The sequence below is a fragment of the Peromyscus eremicus genome, chromosome 6 (genome assembly GCF_949786415.1).
Source record: "Peromyscus eremicus chromosome 6, PerEre_H2_v1, whole genome shotgun sequence".
Classification (NCBI taxonomy): Eukaryota; Metazoa; Chordata; class Mammalia; order Rodentia; family Cricetidae; genus Peromyscus; species Peromyscus eremicus.
The window spans coordinates 71,130,299-71,151,632 of NC_081421.1; the positions used below are offsets into that span (position 1 = coordinate 71,130,299).

A 21,334-nucleotide genomic window follows, 5' to 3' on the forward strand; every position below is an offset into this window, starting at 1 on the left:
CCAGCTCTCCTGTCTGCACTGCATCTGGAGCCTTCAGAGACCAGGCCTGACTGAGTAGGAAGAAGGAGAAACAGCCTTGGTAGAGGCTAGGGTATCCCTATTCCCGCCTTCCCACTTGCTATGACCTCTTGTCTGGACAGCAGGCAGTAGTCTCATTGGAAGGAGATGCGATGTGGGAAGCTCATTAGAATGAATCAAGTCTGGGCTAAGTTCAGAAGTTTCCAGATTTCCACATGCTGGCTGTATTGTGGGCGGGAAGTCGATTCATTCCTTCTTTTTCCTCATCTCTGAAATGGTTAATACATGCATTGCATAGAAGCTGTAGCATTCAGATAGGGACTGCTCGTAGATGCACTTTAAGAGAGAAATGGTCACTCACAGTGGTTGGCTTAAGGACTTGAGGCAGTGGAACCTGATGATGGGGTGGATAGGATATTGGATATGCTGGATGGCTTAACAGATAACACAGTTTTGCTCTGATCAAATAATAGCCAGACGGTCTCTAAGTGGCTCCACTTCACAAGGCAGTGGCTTACCTGAGCCTGAACACAAGCTGTATGATGTGAGGCTGGGGGCGGAGGGAGGATCGTATTGAATGATCCCGGGTGCTGACGTAGATGGTGATGAGGAAGTGTCTCTGGGTTCTGGGAAGCAATAAATGCTCAGGGACTAGTACGCCAAGGTGAATGACTAGGGAAGGGTTTATACAAGATCACAGGGTTAGAGCAGCTGAGGTTTCAGGATCAAGGGTCTAGGAAGACTGCTGATTGCAGGGACCCCAGTGGTGTGACCAAAGATGGCCTGGCCTTTCCAACGCTGATAAGTGTTTTCCTTGTGGGGCTTGTGGAGTGAGTCTGACCCAGGGGACCAAGCAGGAGTGGGGACTGCATGCCCTTAGTCGCCTGTCCCCTAGTAAGCTGAAATCCAGAGGCGTGCCCCATCTCCTTTCTGCATCTTTGGCCTGAGGTCACGGAAAAGTAAATAGATCAAAACCAACAACAACACACACACAAAATAACAAAAATCCCACATTCAGTATACAGACTTTTGAATCTTTAGAACATATGAAAAATATGAACTTATATAGTTAATATTCTTATGCTGTTGTAAATATTTAATAATCTTGGAAAGGGTTTTATTAAAATTGAATATATTTACAGTATATCTACTCTGATATGTATACACATAATGAACTATTGTTCCAGTATGCTATTAGTATATCTGACTTTGCATTGCATATTTATTTATTTATTGATTGATTGACTTATGTGTACAGATGGGCATGCATGTGGAGGGCAAAGAATAACTTGAGGTACTCAGTTCTCTTCTTCCACCCTGTGGGTCCCGGGGCTCGAACCAGGTTGTTACAGTTTGTCGGCAAGTGCCTTTACCCACTGAGCCATCTTCCAGCCCAGTATGTCTATCATTTGAGTCACACTTGTGTGTGTGTATGAATTTGGTGAGAACACTTTGACCTAATGTCTACATATTTTGAGTGTGAAAACATTAACTATAGTCCCAGCACTGTCCTTTGGATCTCTAGAACTCACTCAGTCTGTGAAACTGAAGCTTTGTACCTGCGGATGAAAATCCCCCCCTTTCCTCCAACGCCTTGCCCACGGGGACCAACATTCTACTTCCCTGCCAAGTCAACATCCTTAGATTGAGAATGCCGAGGTCAGAGGAACACTGGGTGTGCCAGCAGTTACAGAGACAATTAGATCATGAGGCTCTGATGTAATGAATGGAACTATTCCTCAATGGATTCATAATATCATGGCCTTATTGGGAAGTGGCAAAGGGTAGGAGGTAGGGCCTAGTTGGAGAAAGTGGGTCACTGGGGGCAGTCCCTTGTGGGCATTGGATCTCCTGGAGCTTACACTGAAGGTGGTTGTGAGCCATCATGTGGGTTCTGGGAATTGAACCTGGGTCCTTTGCAAGGGCAGCCAGTGTTCTTAACTGCTGAGCCGTCTCTCCAGCTCTGATGTTTTGTTTTAAATTATGTGGTAGTGGTGGTGGGCGTGTGCAGAGCCTGCAGTGACCAGAGGTATTGGATACCCCTGGAGGTGGAGTTACAGGCGGTTGTGGCCCATGTGACATAGGTGTGGAGAACTGAACCTGGGTCCTCTGCAAGAGTAGCATGTATTCTAAGCCACTGAGCAATCTCTCCACTGCTGCCTCTGGGTTTCTTAGTGATGGCTTGTCTTTCATATGCTTTTTTTTTATTTTAGCTAGGCAAAGAATTTTATTAACCCCTTTCCAAATTTTATTTCCAGGCTTCTTCAGCTTAATTAGCTGCAAATAATTGTGTATAAGCAAAAACTGAGCTGCAGAGTCCAGGGGGGCCTTGGGCTTAAAAATATTGGAGATCTAGATTTTATCGGATCCCTAAACAAAAGAAGTTTACAAGGCAGTCATGCTGTAAAATAGCAGCTCCTGTAACTTCGGCAAGTGTCACCATCTTCAGAAGTCAGCTCAGTTCAGTTTGCCTTGTTCTTAGGAGGCTCCTCAGAATTCTCCACCAGATCTGGAACTTCATCATCATCCTCTCCAGCAGCAAATGGCACTTTTCCATCCACAGACCTGGCAGAGCTTTGCCAGTCTCCTTACTCTAGGTAGACTGTCCGGCCCATGTTGATGTAGAATGCTGAGAAGCATGAGTGTCAGCTGATTTGTCAGAGCATGCATGGCCTGTGACGGTGGAGGTGTGTGCCGCGACGGTGGAGGTGTGTGCCGCGACGGTGGAGCTGTGTGCCGCGACGGTGGAGGTGTGTGCCGTGACGGTGGAGGTGTGTGCCGTGATGGTGAAGGTGTGTGCCGTGATGGTATGTAGTAAAGGTGTCTGCTTTGATGGTGTAGGTGTTTGCTGCCAGAAAAGCCTGAGTTTTCTGGTTGTTAAAATGCATCGCTGTTCCTTTTTTAGTAAACATGTTCACCTCTTCAACATCAGGGCTGTTGTTCACCCCTAACTTCTTCAAGAAGAACTGAAGTTTTTTATTGTCTGCTGTGTCTGTTCTGTGAACCACTCACTTTCTTTCCCACCAAGGCACATTTGTGCCTGCAGTTTGGCAAGATTTTCCTGGGTCATGGAAATGAGACCTCATGGGGAGCTAGAGTTCATGCTCAGGGGCCCTCAGGCAGACTAGCTGAGATAAGGCACTAACACATGGGAATGCCAGATGGCAGCACGTCTTCCATATTCTTATATCCTTATTCTAGGAGCTGCTACAGACATGAGAAGCGAAGGAAAACAATTTCTTTATACACAGTTTGCTTTAATAGCCATCCAAAAGACTGTGTAGCATCCTCCCACCCACCTGTCTGCACATTATGACCTTTGACACCTGGCCATAGCAACATATATATCTATATTATACATTTATACACACACAGCCACATCCTATGAGCACTGTGAAGACTCACAGTCTTCAGTTCAGAACAGGCCTCGCCATGCCATTAAAAGAGGAACAGGTGTGCTGTATGCTTTAGACATTCAACGGGCATGATGTGGCCACCAGTCCCCAGTTCCCCCGAGGGAAGTCAGGATTACAGGGGACAGCACATCTAAGGGAGCCCGTTCAACTGGAGATCATCCAGGAAACAGAGGGTGCTAGGCTAAGCATGGGGCACCTAGAAGTCACCACGTCTGCTGTGTAGACTCAAAGAACTCTGACGTGGTGTTGTAGACCAAAGTACTACCTGGCTTGGCCCATAGGGCTGGCCTAGATTAAGAGTCGGTTTGTGAGGGGACTTTGCTGAGCCCCAACACTGTCCAGCAGGGCACTGCCTCTCAACTAGTGTGCTTTTACAACTGTCTGAGGAGCTTCGGTGTTGGGACCACACACCCTGTTTGTGGGCATCGAGGTCCTCATTCCCCTGAGTTGGCCGTCTTGAGGGCAGATGCCGAGGCAAGAACCGTGATGAGGAGGGTGCCAGGGCCACTGAGGCTGTTTAGAAGCAGAGCCGCGAGGCCGTCTATGCAGTCTACATCAGTTTGGCTTAGTGCTGGGCCCAGCGGGCCTTGGCTAATCATATTCACTGCTGCCAGGATGCCACTCTCGCCTGCCTGTCCCGTGTGGACACATCTCTGAGCTCTTTTCTGGACCTCCAGCAGGGGAGGAGTGGGACAGCTACCCCTCAGCAGATAGGCAGCTGCACAAGAGGGGGGCAGGCCCACCCTTCCTGCTGCTTTTAGGACTTGTGGCTTCGCTTCTTGTGTGGCTCCTGGAAGACAAGGGTCACAAGCCTGAAGTGCACGGCCGAGCCCTTAAGGATTTCACCTGCAGACAAGAGGGGAAAAAAACCTCGTCAGCGTGAGTGGTCAGCCCCTGCCGGAGGCTGGAGTCAGAGGCAAGTGTGCTGGAAGGCAGGAGCCTGAGAGCTGGTTAGGAGGACAAGCACAGGGCCGGGGGCGCCGGCCCGGAGAAGCTCCTGAAGCCTAGACTAGCCGGAAGCCTTCCACACTCCTGGAGTCTTGCCTCTTACGCCACTGTACACTGAGTGGCCAGACCCCATCACTCTCCCTTCAGGAGTCGGTTCATGCTCCAAATCAAGTGGTCTGAAGCAAACAAACAAACAGAAACCCAAAGTGCCTTTTATATCTCTCAAGAAAAGAAGTGCTGAGCCAGAGACGAGCAGACACATAAGGAGCCCTCTGTAGAAGGGGAAGACGTTCAGCAGGAAGTCCTCCCGGTAAGTGCCCGTCCCAGTTATCAGTGGGGGCGAGTTGGCAGGGCCTCAGAGATAATCTAAGATGAGTTCTACCGGCGCAGACTTGGGGTAGCAGGCTCAGAGAGGAAGGGGCCAGCCAAAGCCACACAGCCAGTTAGTGACAGGCCTGGGGCCTAGCTTAGGCCCAGGCCCGTGACCCTCCCCACGGGCCTAGGAACTAGAGAGGCAAGCTTCCACAGGCTTGGGCCAGTGGTGCCGGAGGCGGCTGGGTTACCTTTGCTGGGACGGGAATATGGCTGCACAGAGGTAATCTTGTAAGTGCTGTGCTACAGAGGCTCAAGAAAGAAAGGAGTCAACAGAGAAGAAACGGGAGTTAGACCAAGGCAAAAGAGCGAGCTGTCACGGCCCAACCCCACTCCGCAGGGGCACTGCGGCAGATGGGACTGGGAACTTTCTGGGCAGCTGCTCAGCTGCTTTGGCAGTGTCAAATCTACGTACAGAGAACAGTTTCTGATCTCTAAGCCCCGTCACACACACCAAGTTTTCCCTCACACTGCTTCCCGGGGAAGGCCCGGCACTTAGCATTTGAGAGGACTGTGGAGAATGTCTACCAGGGATAGGGAGTCTTTCGCCTGAGGGGGCAGTGTTCATCTTCAAGTTTTCTTCTAGATCAATGAGACTAAATAAAGATTTTAAAGGCAAGGATACACCCAACCTCGCAGTAATCGTAGAAGGGTCAATTTGCAAGGTTCGGTCTACTTTGATTTTTTTTTCCCCCCGTAGAGCCCTTGAGGAAACTCCAGTGCACACAAATGGCCTCATAAGCAGACTCCCAATGTCTCTGCCCTCAGGAGGCCCCTGTGCTGTATTTCCCCAGCCTCCTCACCCCACAAGAAGGACAGAGAGAGGGAAATAAGATGAGGGCAGGCAGAGGTCAGGGAGGGAGGGAGGGAGGGTGGGTAGTGTTTGCTGAGGAGCCATGACCTACACCGGACCAGAAACCTCTTAGAATGTCAGAGCTGGCCAGGGGCGCCACAGACAGGGTGACAGCTGGTGGCTGAGGACAGGCTCTGTGGCCCAGGGCTGCAGCGTCGTCCTTACCTCTAAATTAGTCCGTGCTTTCTTCAGGACATCATGGGTCCTCGTCACTGGAAACAGAAAGCATCCTCACAATGTGGGAATTGCCAGCTGAGTCTGGCTTGCTTGGCACATGCATCCTAAAAGACGTTCTCTGCCACTCAGTGTGGTCTGTCTCTTCTAGCCACCCTCTGTACCCACCATCACCCCTCAGTCTCTCCCCTTTCAACATTCCTGAGTCCCTCTGGTCACTATTCCTCGGCTGCAAGATTGGGTGTCTGGAAGAGCCCTCCCCATGTGCCCTTCAGGGACACCTACGGTGGTTCACGATGTACTGTTCCATGCTTTTCTTCTTCTGCTTGGCTGTCTTCAGACGCTCATTAGTTCTCTGGAGGAGCTGTTCCTGTTGGGACACTTGGGCTCGCAGGTCCAGGAGTTCTTTCTCCATCAACTGTCCCTGGGGAGGAGGAATAGACTCAGACAACATTCACAAGGCTGAACACACCCTGTGCTTTGCAGCTCTTCTGGTCAAGCAGAAGGCTACCATCTTCTTGGGATTTTGTATTAAATTCCCTCCTTTAAAACCTCTCAAACCTTAGCGGGGCAGTGGTGATGTACACCTTTAACCCCAGCACTCAGATGCAGAGGCAGGTGGATCTCTGAGTTCAAGGCTAGCCTGGTCTACAGAGCGAGTTCCAGGACAGACAGAAATATGCAAGGAAACCTTGTCTCAAACAAACAAACAAACAAACAAACAACAATAACAAACCTCTCAAACCCCAGCTGCAGACAGCTGAGGACCAGGCCGCCAGAGAGACATGGAAAAGCCAAAGCCTACTAGGAAAAGCCTCGCTCTAGGCTAGCACCAAATCCCAACCAAAAGCAAGAGCTCTGTTCAGCCTTGTAGAATTTCCTTAACTCTTCATCTCAAGTGACACTTAGGAGTTCAGGGATGTTATATCCGAAGAGATGGGACTGACCAGTGGACAGTGGAAAGTTTGCAAATATCTGCCACTGTGGAGACATGAAAGCTCCTTGAACTGTCATAGCTGGGTCCACAGTCATCACTACCAGCTATCTGCAGCTGGTACACCTCTGTCTAAGGTCTGCCGACCACAGCCCGCCGGAGAGGCAAGCAGACCCCAGGAGGTGGCTGGCTTTCCCAGGCCTGGCCCAGAGACACGAACTTTAAAAACTGTTGAGATTCCAGAGAATGGCTCGAAGAGGCTCTCATGCTATGATCTTTTGGTCAAGTGGACCTTAGGGGTGGAGGAAGAGTGCCATATTGTCAACAGGTCTCTCGATCAGCTCAAATTTCAGGGCACAAGCCCCGGAAATACCTGGATTCTGGGGTATTTCGTCTACTTTCCATGTTTTCCTTCTCTCTGATGTCTCATCAAGACTTGGAGGGTGGGAAAAGAATGCGTGAGAACTGCCACGAGGCAGCCACGATGGCTCAGAGGTCTCCCTCCAGGATGTTCCATGAAGATTCTGCCCACCCCAACTTGCCATATAACCCCTGACCATTAAGAAAGCTGAAGGAGTTGGGAGCAGGGCCATACTGGCATGGAAAAGGTAGGTTTTAACCAGCCGAAGACAGCCTCTTACCGCTTTGCCTACCAGTCCTGGACCGTGCGAGCTTGGCAAGGCTGCTCTCCAGAACATGGTGAGGAGGGATGCTGACTCGTCTAGGGTGTGGTTCAGAGCATTGGCGCTGCTCTGCAGCTCACGGACACTTTTGGTACCCGGTACCTGGGAAGAGAGGACAGGCAGCCATGGATGTCACTGGAACCGGGGCATCCCATTGCTCCAAGCACAGGGCTCAAGCTTCCTGTGTGAACACGCACAGGACACAGGCCTGCTGGAAACCCTGGCTTTTCCTTACAGTTCCAGGACAGCGGGTCCCTTTGCCTGGAGCCCTTCTCCCAGGATGCCCTACAAGCGTTCAGAACTCATTCTTGTGTTACATCCTTTATGAAACTGTACCTTCCTTGTCTGTAACGCAATCACAGAGGACAGCTCCTCACACTGTGCCTGTCGTACCTTATCGTGCATATCGACAAGGAACTCTAGCTTGCTCTTCAGTAGTGGGTCCTTGTAGACAAGGCTGTCCTATGCAAGCATCCATGGGTGGCCAGTTTCTCAAACAACACTGTCACTTGTGCCTGCTTCCTCTTAACTACTGCGCACACTGAAGAGCTTCGCCGGCTGCCTCCCCTCTTCGGCTCGGCCTGAAGCTGCATTATCAAGTTCACTACCCTTCTGTGTATGCAGGTTCCCCTGGATGCCTGTCCACCGGACTGACTTTGATCTAGACATGGCTTTCTGCCAGCATTCCTATTACAGATAAGCTACCGAAGATGATAACATAATGGCATAGTACGTCAACATTTTACAAGTGCTCTGTTACAAAGCACGGAGTCTCCTGGGGTTCTCAGTCCGAGTATCAAGTCAGCCTGATCTGTAGCCGAGTGGAGATGGGAGACAGGAAAGAAAGGTTCTGGCTGGAATAAACGTAAGTCACTTCCTCAGCGACTGGGAGATGTAAAGCATAGATGTAATGACTGTGCAAAGGAGGTAAAGTCAGGGGAAGAGAGGCCCCTAAGAGCATCAGGTTCTTACCCCTATGCCCTGAGCTTCAAGGCCAGGGATGCTGCACGCTGGCCTCACGAGAGACAGGATCTTTTGGACCAGCAGCTTGCCTTCCCTGATCTGCTCTTGTAGAGCACTGTAGTCATCAATATGGCCGATGACATGTCGGCCATGCTTGTTGGCAAAGGAGCCATCAACAGCATTGCCCTCCAGCTTGGGAGGGTTCTTCATCACTGCAGAATCATCTAAACCCAGCTCTGAGGAGGAAACAGAGATAGGATAGATATGTTAGACATAATAACAACTTCAATTCACTCTACTCCAAAGGGACAATGAAAGAGGCAAGAAGCAAGTCAGCCTTCAAAAATACAGGATGGCAGAGTCCACAGAGCACTCTACGTCCTACGTGTTTATAACTGTTCTTACGTCACTGTGTTAGACACATCACACTGTAGTGTGGTAGTGTTAATTGTCACCAGCCAGAATTTGGAATTACCTGGGAGATGGGCCTCTGGGCATGCCTGAGGTGAATCATTTTGATGGCATTAGCTTATGTGGGAAGACACATCTTAACTGTGGGCAGAACCATTCCCTAGACAGGGTATCCCGAGCTGGATGAAGCAGACAAGGTGTGCTAAGCACCAGCATACATGTGCTCACTGCCCTCTGATTCTGGTGCCAGATGCTATGTGACCCACTCCCCTAAGTTCCTGTGACTTCCCTGCCACGACAGAGTGAAACCCGCAACAGTGAGCCAGCAGCAGCTCACTTACATTGCTCTTCCCTGGGAACGCTGTCACAACAACGAAACAGATACTGTGACATTTTTCCACTGGTGAAACATGCAGGATAAATACTATTAATGAGGACGTTTCTGGGTAAAAGATGAGCCAGAAATAAAGCAGCAGAATACAGAGGAGTCCTACTGGAGAACAGAGCGACAACAGAAGAAGAAAGCAAAACCAGAGTGGCAGGCAGGGAGAGTGTAGAAGAAGAAGAAAGGCCGAGGACCGCACAGAGGCAAGAGACTGAGAAAGGCCTCTAGACGCAGGTGCTGCACGCACACAGAGCCAGCCGAGGGCTGTGGGCATCAGTCACGTTCCATCACTATCTGAGTCTTCTCCTTGCTATATTTACCATTTGTCCTGGTGATGATGGCAGGGTCTGAGCCAGGAACAGAGTGAGAAGAGCTGGGGAGGACCGTGGCTGGAGAATTCAAGCCAACATCCCGGACTGGAGGGGACGCGGCTGAACCTAGGGAGCGACACAGCCGCCATGTCAGGTCCGCCCACATGCTGCACACTGAGCCACGTGGTGCATGCGTAGCCCGAGACAGACCTCAGGCAACCAGCACCCAGAGGCCACAACACAGAGATCTAGCAGAGCACTTGGTGGGCACTCCTCTGCGGAGGGTATGTTTCAGAAGAATGCCATGTCTAGTTGGAAACATTGGTAGATATTTCATAAGCCCAATTTTGGATATAATTTGCATGTAGTATCTAGTACAATGCCTTGAATGAAATATAATTGTGCATAAATGTTCATAATATGGATGTTGAAATGCTGAGTAAGGGCAGAGAGAAAGGCTCAGTAGGAGAGCATTTGCCCCAGCACTGAAAAAAAAAAGTTTACCAAAGAATGACTAGGTTCATGAAGGCTTCAGTTCAGCAGTCTGGTTATCATCCTGTTAGTGCAGCAAAGTCTAGCCACCTGCTCTTGAGCCTGATTCCTCCCTAGGCTCCTGATCCTGACTCCTAGCCCTAGTGACCCTTGCTTGTCTATGAAATGTCTCGGGACTCCATCTTCTCATGGGAAATACAGAGATGGGGGAAATGCCCTATTTCAGTGAAATTGTATATTTGACCTGGTAAATTCTAAAGCATGACATACATATGAGGAATCAATCCTTAGCCCTTGACAATTATTTAATGCTACAGATAACCATACATGCTATACTTCTTATCAGTCCCATTTTCAAGTGGAGTAAACTAAGGGTTAAACATTCGAGAGTTTAAATACTTGGCCCAAAGCAGATAACCTGTAAGTACCAAACTTGGGAGTCTGGAGACAGGCCTGATCCCGAGTCCCTGGTTGTCACTCGGGAGGCCATGTAAAAGCATCTCCAGTCTCTGCCTGAGGCGGCAGGGCAGTTCAGCGAGACTGCCCTTGTGCCACAGACACCTCGGCCGGCCGGCAGAGGGCCCTGCCTCCCTCTTCTTCCCTACCTTGGAAGAGTGGCTGTGGGTTTGCAGGCTCCACATCGGCTGAGAACTTCTGGCTAACAGAGGACAACGGGCTGAGATTGGCTTTGCCAGCACCACCATCCAGCTGCTGTTCCAGCTGCAGCCGCAGACAGTTGTTCACTTGAATGCTCTGCTCCAACTGCTCTCTCAGAGCGCGTATCTCCGCCACCAGGTAGCTTAACTCACTGGGGACTTGGTGGCAGGAATCCAGGCTGAAAGCTGAAAGAAGAGAGAAGGGGGCCTAGGATCAGTGACCAAGTGTTTCCACGTAACAGTCAGAATGCTGCTCTGTGACATTCCTTTCTGCCGAGGGTACCACTGGAGTCTCAAGGGCTTGGCCACCCACCTGTGAGACACAACCATTCTCATACAGCACCAGGAGCAGAGCTAGGGGGCCCCTGACTTTATTATGTTCCTCATGGTGCCAAGCACCCCACAAACTAGCTGTATATAAGATGTGGCCTCACCATGTGGACATCGTATCTACACCACCGTGGTCTCAGGTTGAGTGGGGGCTCTAAACAGCCTTTGCTCTACAATTTCCTTGCATAAAAATGATTCTACCAACTCACCTGCCTTCAAACCCATGAGCAGCCTCAGAGCTGGGTCTCCCCATTCCATGGTTCTACCACTGACACTCTTCTTAAGGGCCCCCAGGCTTGACCCAGCCGTTCAGGTCAACAGCGCCTCACCCTTGGGCTTCCTGGAGAAGCGGGGGAGGGTGCTCATACCTTTCAGGCCTGTCTTAGGAGTTCCACAGAGTGCCTCACAGATCTGGAGCTCTGACTGCAAGGAGAGGGAGAGCTGCTGCTTCTCTTCACACTGTTGCTGCAGGAAGGCCAGCCTTTCCTGCAGCCTGCCGAGGAGAGGCAAGGGTGCACTGAGCCACGTGGGGGAAGGGAGCTGTGAGCCACCCTCTGCCTGGGGAATCTCAGCCCCAGCTGTCAACTCGTGCGGGGGTGGGGGGATGTGGGGGATGTGGGGGGTGGGGGGTGTGGGGGGGGGCTGGCAGTCACTTTCGCCTAGCCGAGTCTGGGGCAGGTGAAGTAAATCAGCCCGAAGTCCGAGCGAGCACTAGCTCCCTTTGCTGGCTGGCAGCGCAAACATCACAGGCTCCTCACGGGCCCTACAGTGCCCTTCATGCCGACAGGCAGACACAGGGCTTCTGCGGGCATAGCGACTTGCAGTTTATGGAGAAAGTGATGTCTGTTAGGGGAAGCATGGGAAAGCTCTCCTGCCCCGTCTCTGACAGACGGAAACCTTTGCAACAGGACTTCATCTCTACTTTGTAGCACCAAAAGCTATTCTTTTTGCCCCAAATGGAGTCTTCCTTTGGCTCTAAGCCAGCAGTGTGGCAGGAACAGCTGAGGGGAGACTGAGTTTTCCAAGGGAGGAAACTACTGTTTTGCCAATATCATGGCTGCACTGGAAGTGGGGCGTGCCTTCTCAAGGCCCCGCCTACCTGGAGTCCTTTTCCTGGAGGGACAGCCTCTCCTCCCGGAAATGCAAGATCTCTTCCTGCTTCTCCTGCAAGTCTTCCAGCAGGTGCTGCTGCTCGGCCTTCTGCCGCTCCAGCTCCTTCTCCAGCTCTTGAAGCTGGGACCGAGAGGAGAGCAGAGCCTCCTGCAGGCGGTCCACTTCCTGGGAGTGTCCTGATGAGCGGGGACACAGGGGTATCTATGTCATGGCCTAAAGCTCAGTAGAAAGTCAACCCCCAAACACGTGTGAGGCCAGGGGAAGGAAGGTCCTGTGTGGGTGAGCAGTCGGGCTTAGGGGACTCCCCCCACACTGGGGGGTGTGGGTCTCTCTCATGGTGGTGTCTGACCCTCTGTTTAAGCACGCCTGCTCTTGCTCTGAGGGAAAGAAAGCAGCATGTTCCTAAGGCTCAGTGTTTTCTAGGCACTCAGGCAGCCGCTCAGCTGTCCACCTTCAGTCTTATCAAAGACCAGCACTGATTTCTTGTTTATGATTTTTAGAATAGATCATCATTTTGAAAATTGGGACATTTGGTGTTTTCTAGCCATGTGACATCTCTTTGATCAGAACTCCTTGAAAATGGTCTACAGGGACTCTTCATATGAGGCTAGTCCTTGCATACAAGTGTACTCATTTGGGTGTCTGACTGTTTCTCACCAGGGAGGCTGTTCTCTTCCCAGCATGCACTGGTAGGCTCTCTGCCTCCCCCTCATCCTTCAGCCTTAGTTTTCTTCCCCAGCAGGGGCCTTGCTTTTCAAGACTTCTTGTACTGGAGTAGCTACCTTAGAAATATCTCTTCTTGCCTTTTGCCTCCACAAGGATTCCTTCATTCTGGACTTAATCCTTTCATATATTGCTCTTAGCCTTTCAATAGCTGTTCAATAGATATTTGTAAATAAAAATCATGTGTTACTAGTCATACATTGATTTAATCAAGTCAATTAAAAACTAAAGTAATTTGCCTCCCAGGCCACATGGGAAATGGTGCCCACTTATAGGTGACCATTAAGTAGGGTTGGGAAAGTTCTAGAGGATATGGAACCATAGGAGGATGGCCAGAGAGCAGCCTGAGTGAGGGATGTAGTGAGGAGGCAGGGGACTGGCGAACAGGACCCAGACAGCTGCCCACATCTGTACTTGTCTGGAGATGCATGAGAGAATACAGACACATGTTTCCTGCTGCTGTGGATCCCAGTCACTGTGAGCAGGTGAAAGGGGCAGATTCCAAACTGACATGGCAGCTTGGTAGACAGCCAGCTGGATCGATGTGGGTGGGCTTTCAGAAGGAATGGGCTTCCTAGAGCCATTCAGTCCCAGAACCTCACAGCCTGAGGGCCAGGGTTGAGATCTCTTAGGGCAGTGGTTCTCAACCTTCCTAGTGCTGTGACCCTTTAATACAGTTCCTTGTGTTGTGGTGACCCCCAACCATACAATTATTTTTGTTGTTGCTTCATAACTGTAATTTTGCTATTGTTATGAATCATAACGTAAATCTCTGTGCTTTCTGATGGTCTTCGGTAACTCCTGTGAAAACATTGTTGATGCCCAGAGGGGTAATGACCCACAGGTTGAGAACCACTGTCATGGGGACTAGCCCTTTGTAGATAGATTAGCAATGTAAATCTTGGATTGGTAAATCTGGGTAGCTGGTACATCAGCTTTCTCTTTGCTTTTCCAATTGGTGATTGTCGTGGCCAGGGTAGAACTGACCTAGAAAGAACTGTAGTTTGGGATTTTTTTGCACAACCCACCTCTGGAAGCGTGACTGAGCTGAGCCTGCAGGCTTTGGTTTTCTTCCCTCAGGGCTCTGTTCTCACTGTAGAGCTGAGGCATGGACTCCCAGGCCCTGACTGTAGAAGTGGGAGGTGGAGCCTGTCCCAGAAAACACACATATGTTCCCATGCAACCGATGCTTTTCCATTCCTTCGAAGATCTGCTGTCCTGACCCAGCAGAAACCTCTGGCCCTCAAGGCCTGGATTAACCTGAGCACAGTGGCTGATACTGAGTGGCACTGGGCACATGCAGGCACTGTGACTGTGTAAGGAGGCTTTTTCTCCCTACTGGCTGAGGTTGCTGTGTAGAAGCAGCAAATGCATGCATGAAGGGTGACCTCCAAAGGGTGTGGGAGCGGGCGGGGCAGAGGTGGGGACTAATGGCCTCCGAAGTGAAGCGGGTGGGGTGGGGGTCTTCATAGACCTCGCTCTGCTGCTTACCAGCCGGCTACATATAAGCAGATTAAGGACAAGAAGCCAGGTCTTGGCTCTGAGCTCAGATACATCCCACAACACTGTGTGACCGTCAAGTGAAGTAAAGAGTGTCAGAGTGCTTGGAAAGCTGGGAGGCTCGGTCTGGGAACTTCCCCTTCAGCCAGGACAGAGGCCGGGCCTTGCTCACCGCTCTCCCGGGTGGTGGAGGTGAGTCTCTGCTGCAGCTGCTCCCGCAGCCGGTCATTGACACATATGGACTCCTCCAGGCGCTGGCGCAGGTTCCGGATCTCACCGAGATGCTCTTCCAACAGGTCGGCCCCTGCAGCCACCCCAGGACAAGGCAGAAGCTAGAACGCTCGCTGGTGGCTAGGGTGGGTGAGCTCTGCCAGTGCCCACTCAGCCTGCCCCTAATGTCACGTCCCTTCTGCCCACTGTGTTCTTCCACACGGGCAACTTCGTTTAAGGAGAAGGGAGCTGTGCCAGCACAGGGTGGCCCCTTGCTAAGGAAAGCCCACCGGCCTCCACACACAGTGCAAGGGAGCTGCGTATCACTCAGAAAGCAACTGACAGCTCTAACGGAGCCCGACTACCTCTGGGCAAGGAGGGTCCACCCTTGGGTGTGTTTTGGGGGGTGACAGAGAAGGCCTTACTGCCCTTTTTCCAGTCTCTTTATTGTTACTCGACAGTTTTCAGCAAAATCTACCCATTCCCACCTAAAGAGAAGGCCTAAGGTAAAAACCACATGTTCTCAAGCTACCGGACATGCTTCCCTACCTCACTTTTAGTAAGCCAGAAATAAGGAGTCCCCATATGGATCGAAGAACCCAGGAGAAGCACTCTTGGGTTACAAGCAGACCCCTTCACTTTGGTCTGTCTCCTGGAAATTCCGTTTTTTACTGTTGGAACTGGGCTCCACTACATGCTATTTGCCTCCTTAGTTACACCCCTCCACTTGGTGTGACTGGGTTTTGTGCATAGGACCTATTTGAGCAGTGATCCTGTCTATACATTTCCTGACTGAAGAAAAAGTCCCAGTTCTGTGCGTTACCTGTGGGTTTGGAGTTCAGCTGGTATAGTGAGGAGCCTGAGGACAGGTCCCCAGAGACGCTCCCCTTCTGAGGCCTTATCATGTCCCACTGGCCGCTGCTACCCAGGTAACCAGGCTCCGGGATTCTGCCCAGCTCTACGATGCCCCTTGTAGGAGAGTGGGGCTGAGCGGGGTTGAGGTAGTGGGAAGAGCTAGCTTCTGGATGGTTGCTCAGCAGCGTAGCTGTGGAGGCAGGAGGAGCCATGCTAACACCTGGACGGAAAGAAACCAGTGAGAAACAACTGGGATCAGAAGCCAAGAAGGAGTAAGGACACTGAGACCACCGAGAAGGGAGACTAGTGGTGGACACGGGGGTGGGGGTGGTGTGTGTCAGTCCCCCAGTCATCGCGGGACAGCAGTTCGATGAAGACTCAAAAGCTCAAGCCTGACTTCCACCCTCTGCATTTCCTAGCATGAGACACCAAGAGGCAAAGGATAAAGAAGGATCTGAAAGACGCCTGTGTACACAAAGGAAAAGCCCAGGGTGCCACTTCTGCGTCCTACTGGTATCCCTTATGATAGAATCCAGGAAAGTTCTGGATGTAGGAATCATCCCAAAGTTAGGGGTAAAGAACATGATGAGCTCTCTGACTGGGCACACCCACAACTGGGAGTATCTGTTTGCCTGTGTTAGCCATCCCCCAAAGCTAACCATTAGTCAATCTTTCCAGAGGAGATGGGGTATAAAATCCAGTTAGATGTTTCCAGATTGAAGAACTCTTTGCTTGGGTTGGGAAAACCCTGTAAGGAAAGTTGTGATCTGGATCCCCTCCACAAGATTTGACAAACTACGGTGTGTCATCCAACCTTAAAGAATCATCAAACATGTTTCAAGGACGGTGGGCGGGACCTCTCCTTTCCTAGGATAATGCTTTCAGAGACCCTAGGAAAGCGGAGGCCCCTCCTTGAGCCACTTAAGCAGAGGCAAGAGTTCAGGTGATGTCCTCCATAGCCTATTTCTGACCTCTCTAGGAATGTCTGAAAGGAGGGTCCCTATGCAGAGTTTAGATTTCTGCTTCTGTTTTTCAAAGCCCAGAACAGGAGAGAGGGGTTACAAAGAGGAGCACAGAAGGCTGGTTTCTTCAACGATTACCAACACAGGCAAAAAAGACAGCAGCCCCCTCTAAGCAAACAGGAATGAGCCCATCATCATTCCCTCCAAGGCGTTCGGACTACTCTGAGCAAGGATTAGTACAATGGCCACTGACCAACTTCTATCCTCAGTTATAACTGGTTCTCAATTGGGCTACATGCTAAAATCACCTGAGGAAATGTGAACACACACACACACACACCACACACACACACACACACACACACACAAAACCCTCACGAAACAGTTTTATGCACAGAATCCTTCTATTCTTTCCCTTCCTAAAAATCTGCTGACAACCCTGGAAAAGATAAAGGAAAAGGACAGAAGGAAATGAAAGCCCAAGAATGCCATGCCACTTTGACATGCGCTGTTTGTCGGTGTCAGAACTGCTGGGGGAACAGCTCTCGGTCCTGGGCACTAGCCCACCTGCTGGTCTCTAAGGAGAAGAGCTGCAAAAAAACCCACCAGAGCATTGCCACTGGTTCGACCAAACTCAAGCAGCAGGGCATCTGTACCCTGGTACAGAGGGTCGGGGACCACACGCCAGGAGCAGAAGACAGGTGCCAAGGCCATCTCTCCCACTGGGCAGTTATCTTCAGTCTTAGCTGTCTGCTCTAAGTCCATGTACTACACGGGACTGGTGTGAGGCTCGGCCAGACCACAGTCACGTCAGGCAGGCCCTACACTGATGTTCAGGAGAAAGCTGATAACGGAAGGTTTGTTCCCCTTAGATTCCATAGCCTATAGAAAAGGCGAACAAGACAAACTATCCATTTTCAGGGTTGACCAAAAAAAAAAAAAAAAATGGCTGATCCAAATGCCCTCAGTGGCTTTACAGATAGAAACTCTTGGCTATGATCTGTGGTCAGTAAATACTCTAGGTGTGGAGAATGTTGCTGTTAATCTCTGGCTCACTCAAGCTCTGTTACAGGCAGAGAATGTGACTTCAGTGAAATTCCCAAACCCTTTCCAGTTGTCTTTAAAAGTCATTACTACAAAGTAATTCTTTTTACATCTAAAATGATTACATGCATAAAACCTTACAACGAGGCATCCAGAGCACACACCCAGCAGATCCTTTTCTATGAACTGTGTTCACACACGATTAACTACCTAGGGGGTCAAAGGACAGAATTCACAACAGTTGTTTGTCATGGCCTGTGGTTCCAGTCTACTCATCTACGTGTCTGGTTTCCTGCTTAGGGATGAACCTTGAACAATAAGAAAAAGGGCTCCACTCCTCTCTGCTTCTGAATGTTGACATCACCCTTTGTATCTCAAGCTGATGATGTCGGGCACTCAACTTCATCAAGAGCAGTCGGCAGCAAGAGATGTAACGACCCCACAGAGCAGTCCATGCATGTGGCCATATTTTTAACAGTTATGTCACCCTGCAGGGGCAAAGCATAACTTCTTTATCCTGCCTGCTATTCAGCATTTCCCAGACTGCCAGGGATGTGCATTAACACATCGTGCGGTTAATGTGTTAGCAGTCTGTGAGCGCCAGACTGAAAGTCTCTGAATCCCTCCTGTAGCTGATGGGACACACCCCAGAGACCACAGCAGATGCATTTCAGACAAGAAGCAAGCAAGCTTTCCCTCCATCTGCCACCTGTGACACATGCCTAGTTTTCCCTTCACCCCCATCAAGCCGAAGCCATGCAGAGCAACAGCGTGGTGGCCGCCACTAGTAAGCACACCAAGACAACAGGGCTCACTTTCTCCCAGCTGCTTCTGCAGCATCTGCAGCTCCTGTTGAGCCTCAGCCAAGGACACCACTGGTGTCTCACAGCAACCGAGGAGGGGAGGGCCAGAGGGGCCGAAAGGCATGAAGCTGGGTGGAGTTGAGTGCATTGGTGCCTGGGAAAGGCTAGCCGGCTTGGGTGAGGAGTTAAAATGAAAGCCTAGAAATAAAGAGTCAGGGAGAAAGGAGACATCATTAGAAAGAAAGTAAGAGAAAAAAAAAAGAAACAGAGAAGGCAGATCATCCCCTGATCAGATGTGGGCCTCTCATGTGGCCAGCACTCACTGTGGTCCAGGCTAAGCCAGCAAGGCCAAGTGTTATTTCAAAGAAGCAGCCTGGCAGGTGTCTCTTCCTTATCCCTTGGCTGGGCTCACCTGCATGTATATCCTCTGCTCGACATGGAGGCAAGATGGCGCGACTCACTACTGTACATCAGGATGGCTACGCTTACTTCCTCACGGGCCCTGGGATGCTGGTCCTAGCGTGTACCAGCCCTTCTCTCTGAGAAGAGACTATCTACTCATCCAAAACTCCTTCTGTGACTGTGTTATGATCCTTCTGAGGAGGGCAGGCTAGACCAGGTATTCCTAGTGGGTGTAGTGTGGGACTCCGGTGGGAACAAACTTCAGAAATCCAAAGCGATGTGTTCATTCACAAGAGGAGAAACAGCCATGGTGGTGTGGCTGAGACAGTGGCTTGCAAGCCTGTCTGAGAAAACTATTTAGTATTTTTATGAGCTTATATTAATTGTACGGGAGAATGGGCTTCATTGTGCCATTTCTATCTGTGTATGTGATATACTTTGACTGTATTTTTCCCAGGAGGACGCTGTCTTGTTTTTCCTCCTTCCTTTTCCCAGCCCCTTCTTCTTAGAAGGTTCCACCCCTCCTTTGTCTCCCTTTCTTTCCTCCCACCTCCTTTGACAGGCTCTTACTACGCAGGACAGACTAGCCTCAGTGCTGGGTTGAAGGTTGCACCACCAACTCTGTACACACAGGCTGCCTTAGCACATAGTAGTAGAACGATAAATTCTTTGAGTAGGACGCGGCAGTTTAATTAAAGAATCTCCCCCCACACACACACAGTGACCCACGAAGTCCATGGGCAGCCAAATCTTGAGAAACACTATGAAAATCGGATGTTTTAATCTGTTTCCTTTTTTCCAGTGGGGAGCAGGGCAGAAATCAATACTCTCCTGAGGAAGAGGCCTTATGTAGAAGACATGAGGACATCTACAATACATCATTGGTCCCCTGGTGCTGGCACTGCATCAGAGCGATACTGCAATCACCCAAACTGCCTAGAAACACAGCCCAGGCACCTTTTAGGAAGGCGTTGTGGCGTTGTGATGTTAAAACCCCTGACCGTAGGCTCTGTTTGAGCTAAGAGCATTTAGGCAGGTTGTCTATGCTCGGAGTGAGTGGCCCACCCTTCACAATTTCCTGGTTCAGTTGCTGCTCACTCAGAGCCAGAACCACAGAGTCCGGGATCAGAGAGAGAAAGGATACATACCCCTCCTCCTTAAGACTGTGGTTGAACTGCCTGTGGGAGGGGTGAGGGTAGCATAGAATAGGACTGTGCTTTTTGGGACCCAGACCTGAGCACATACGACGTGAAGGTAGTCAGCTATAGAGGAAGGCAGGAAGTGGGGATGGGCCTTTCTCTACAGTCTCTGAAGCAGAGCTGTGAGTGAGCAGTGAACACTGACAACTATGCTAAGACACAAAGGTGAATGCTCCCCTCTCGTTGTCTCCAGGATATGTACCATGTACATATCACGGACTATGGACCCATTCATAAATCCACCGATGGCAATGTAAAAGAAACGTCATTTAGCTGTGACACTAGCTGCCTCACCTATGGAAAAAGGCATTGCACCACTTCAGTAGGTAGCATACATGGGATTGATAGATGTGAGTTTCTTCCTGTTCTTTGGCTATTGTAATCCTACAAACATGTTTGCCTCTGTTCCCCAGGATGGGTTAGAGAAAGAAATGAAGATGCTTATTAAAAAGGATTAGTCAATTATTGGTCAAAACTGGTTCATAGATCAAAGCTTATTGCAGATTTCTTGTTTTCTCATTTCTAAAAACCAGACACAGATGGTGAATGAAAATGGCCTAATTTGTCTAGGATATAATAGATTTAGGCTTCTAACACCCTTATCCCTGAAGGAAAACTGAGCAGTCAGCTGAGAGAGAGATGAAGCTACCGCCCCACGGGCTGTGGCATACCTGAATGGGCCTGGCTGGCCTCCTTGAGGGGGTTCTGGGGAGTTGGCAAGCTGATGGGGCTGTTGCTGGACTCGACCTTAAGCCCCTGAGATGCACTGGTGGCTGATGGTTTAGAAGACAACACAGTAGAATGACTCAAATGATGGATGGACTCTACAAAACCCACGAATGAAAGAAAATGTTTGGTGTTCTCCAGAGAACTGGGACCCGGGCCTTATATTCTCCAGGGGTACCAGGGCCAGAGGCTGGCTGTCTTGAAACGCCCTAAGGACAAGGGCCCTTTGCAGTGTTCCGTTTCTCACTCTTAGATAGCTCCTTCAGTGAGGGAACCACCTTTGGGGTGACAAAGGGCATTCAGAACCTGGAAATCCTGAAGTGGCACATGTGGCAGGATCCTTGGAAGCCCACTGTGCAGAAACTGTAAGGACATGGGGCATTCTACCACCTTATGGACGGAGGTCTATCAGACAGATTCAGTGAGCAGTAAAGGTTAGCCACCATCTTCTCACTTGGGATTACATGTCAGCATGTGTATGACGACGGAACTCAAGAGAGACAGAATTACTTAGAAAATCAGCAATAAAGCCAGGATCTAACCCATGGGAGCCTGTGCTTGGGACATGGTCCCAGAGCCATGTTCCATTCAGCATGACACACCAAAGCGGACTATAAGGCCTGGATCCCAAGGTCTCTTCTCAGTCTAGACAGAGGAGGTGCCACTCTGACAGTGGAGGCTACCTGAGTGGCCGGGTGAAGACTTCTTCTCTTCATAGTGTGTGTACTCGCTGGCTACGTCCATGTCAGAGCAAGCTTCTATCTCATCAGACAGGAAGGACGTGCTGCTGGCAGAGCGGTGGGAGTCAGACAGGGCATGGCTGCTGGGGGGCGAGAGAGACCGGCTATCCA

At 50.3% G+C, this 21,334-nt stretch overlaps 2 protein-coding genes and 1 pseudogene across 3 annotated transcripts in view; all 3 read right to left on the minus strand.

Moving 5' to 3' along the window:
- Nucleotides 1-2,480: 2,480 nt before the first annotated feature.
- LOC131913826 (transcription factor BTF3-like) lies at nt 2,481-3,088 on the minus strand (annotated as a pseudogene).
- A 166-nt stretch (nt 3,089-3,254) lies between these two features.
- Nucleotides 3,255-13,230, minus strand: LOC131913827 (myomegalin-like). The gene is made up of 10 exons (XM_059266601.1): nt 13,197-13,230; nt 12,046-12,235; nt 11,315-11,439; nt 10,566-10,802; nt 9,478-9,594; nt 8,371-8,597; nt 7,357-7,500; nt 6,067-6,205; nt 5,773-5,819; nt 3,255-4,280 (listed from the first exon to the last, which is right to left on the minus strand). Exons 1-10 carry the CDS (start codon nt 13,228-13,230, stop codon nt 4,239-4,241), a joined length of 1,302 nt encoding a protein of 433 aa, XP_059122584.1. The 3' UTR covers nt 3,255-4,238.
- Nucleotides 12,124-21,334, minus strand: part of LOC131913343 (myomegalin-like) — a 62,027-nt gene continuing 52,816 nt past the window's right edge. The window contains exons 26-33 of one of the 2 annotated variants that reach the window (XM_059265939.1): nt 21,167-21,334; nt 20,429-20,581; nt 18,169-18,354; nt 15,316-15,567; nt 14,455-14,586; nt 13,811-13,931; nt 12,842-12,933; nt 12,142-12,235 (exon numbers count right to left, since the gene is read on the minus strand). The exon at nt 21,167-21,334 is cut by the window's right edge and continues 56 nt beyond it. In XM_059265939.1, the coding sequence (XP_059121922.1) occupies nt 13,873-13,931; nt 14,455-14,586; nt 15,316-15,567; nt 18,169-18,354; nt 20,429-20,581; nt 21,167-21,334 (950 nt within the window). In that variant the 3' untranslated portion in view covers nt 12,142-12,235; nt 12,842-12,933; nt 13,811-13,872. Of the gene's footprint in view, nt 12,236-12,841; nt 12,934-13,810; nt 13,932-14,454; nt 14,587-15,315; nt 15,568-18,168; nt 18,355-20,428; nt 20,582-21,166 lie in introns of both variants that reach the window. The other variant, XM_059265940.1, reaches the window with a different exon arrangement.